This window comes from Orycteropus afer, unplaced genomic scaffold (genome assembly GCF_000298275.1).
Source record: "Orycteropus afer afer isolate SDZICR_OR568_19922 unplaced genomic scaffold, OryAfe1.0 scaffold00137, whole genome shotgun sequence".
Classification (NCBI taxonomy): domain Eukaryota; kingdom Metazoa; phylum Chordata; class Mammalia; order Tubulidentata; family Orycteropodidae; genus Orycteropus; species Orycteropus afer.
This window is the reverse complement of record NW_006921724.1, coordinates 5,440,490-5,442,297: the sequence shown is the minus strand read 5'-3', so window position 1 is coordinate 5,442,297 and position 1,808 is coordinate 5,440,490. Positions and strand designations below refer to the sequence as shown.

The 1,808-nt window shown below is 36.8% G+C and overlaps 1 protein-coding gene across 1 annotated transcript in view; it reads left to right on the top strand.

The window, feature by feature from the left end:
• BRWD1 (bromodomain and WD repeat domain containing 1) overlaps positions 1-1,808 on the top strand; it is a 197,153-nt gene that overhangs the window by 54,141 nt on the left and 141,204 nt on the right. The window contains exon 11 of the mRNA XM_007945551.2: positions 246-346. Within this exon, the coding sequence (XP_007943742.2) occupies positions 246-346 (101 nt within the window). The remainder of the gene's footprint in view (positions 1-245; positions 347-1,808) is intronic.

Below are 1,808 nucleotides of genomic sequence, written 5' to 3'. Positions count from 1 at the left end.
TTGTGGTAATCTGTGGTCAATGACATGAGACAAAGTATATGTGAACTGCTGTATGGAAAGTGAATTTGCTCTGTAAATCTTCACCCAAATCACAAAGAAAAAAAAATTTCAGAACAGAAAATGAATATATTGAAATAACAATTTAGTTTTAGAATAAGACATCTTTATTCATTTAATATAGAAATTTGATTTGTTAATATATTTGCTAAAAACTGTGTATTTAAACTTTAACGTCTTTATTTCAGGTGGTATGTTTTTAGCCACAGGTAGTACTGATCATGTAATCAGGATGTATTTTTTGGGTTTTGAAGCACCTGAAAAAATTGCAGAACTTGAAAGCCATACTGTAAGTATGTTTTAAAATTCAATTGATTTTATTCCTGTTGGTACATAGTCAGATACTACTATGGGGGATTGTTACTCGTTCTGAGTTTAACTTATGCATAGATGTAATTGCATTTAAAGAGGAGGGATATCATTTTGGAAACTCGGAGAGGATCTTGAGAGTCCAATTTTTTGTAATAGTTATTTTAGCTTTAAGCCAAAAGTCTTGATTCTGCCCATTAATCTGGGTGAGTTAAGGTCAGGTGAGCTTACTCATCTTACCCAAGCTCATGAATTGCAGTGCTGTTTTATAATGTATATTAAGGTTTAGAGCTATCAGTACTTTGTAATGGTAGAGTCTGGTTATCTTTGCTCCCATAGGAAGTTTTGTGTGGAAAACTAGTCAACCTTCAGAGGTTATTTGATAAATGTAGATTCAAATCACTTTTGAAAAAAGGAAGCCATGAAAGTGCCTTTTATCTTCTTGAACTGTATGTTCTGATCACTTTCCACACATCAATACTTTTTATATAGATGTAATCAATTACAAGTACAATGTTAATTTTAGCAGCAGAGTTTTTTCTAGATACATCTGTCTTCTAGACAAGAGCTATCTTTTAGTGGTCTTGTTAGGCTTATAGTTAAGTCTTTGCATTTAAAAAAGTACAGAACAATTACCTGTTTGAATGATGGGGCTAAGTAGCACAAGTCCAAATCTCTTGTTAAAATAAATGCTTCTTTTTGTTTTTTTTTATTGTGATTTGGGTGAAGATTTACAGAGCAAATTCACTTTCCATATGGCAGTTTACATATACTTTGTCTCATGTCATTGACTACAGATTACCACAATGCAACAGCTCCCCTCCCACTTCCTCCCCATAGTTACCTCTTCTCATTGTCCATCCCTCCATATACTCCTGCCCCTTGAGCTGTTTCTCTGTGCATAAGCTGCCCTTCTTTCTCCCATGATTGTTCTCTCCAAGGAGTGTATCTACTTGAGGTAAATGTTTAACTCATATGCCTATCTTTTGTTTGGCTGGAAACCACAGGTGTGGGTTCAATTCCAGACCTGAAGGGCAGCTAGGGGGCATAGTCTCAGCAGTTCCACCAGGCTCTATCAGACCAGCAAACCTGGTCCCCCCTCCCTTTTTTTTTTTTCTTGTCCTCCAAATGATTTGGAGTTTTGTTCCACATTGTTCTCCCTCTATATCAAAGATCTCCTAGATAGATCCCCTTCCACGTGGATGACAGTGGTATCCGGGCACCATCTAGTTCTGGTCTCATAGTCGTATAGGCTGCAGATAGAATAGGATGGTGTACCAGTCGCTAGGACTAATTGTTTCCATGAATTTTGGTTATCTTCATTCTTCTTTTCTCTGGACGAGGACAGACCGATCATTGCATCTAGATGGCAGCTTGCTAGCTTTTAAGATCCCAGTCGCTACTCGCCAAAGTAGGAGGTGGAACAATGTTTTGTATAGTAT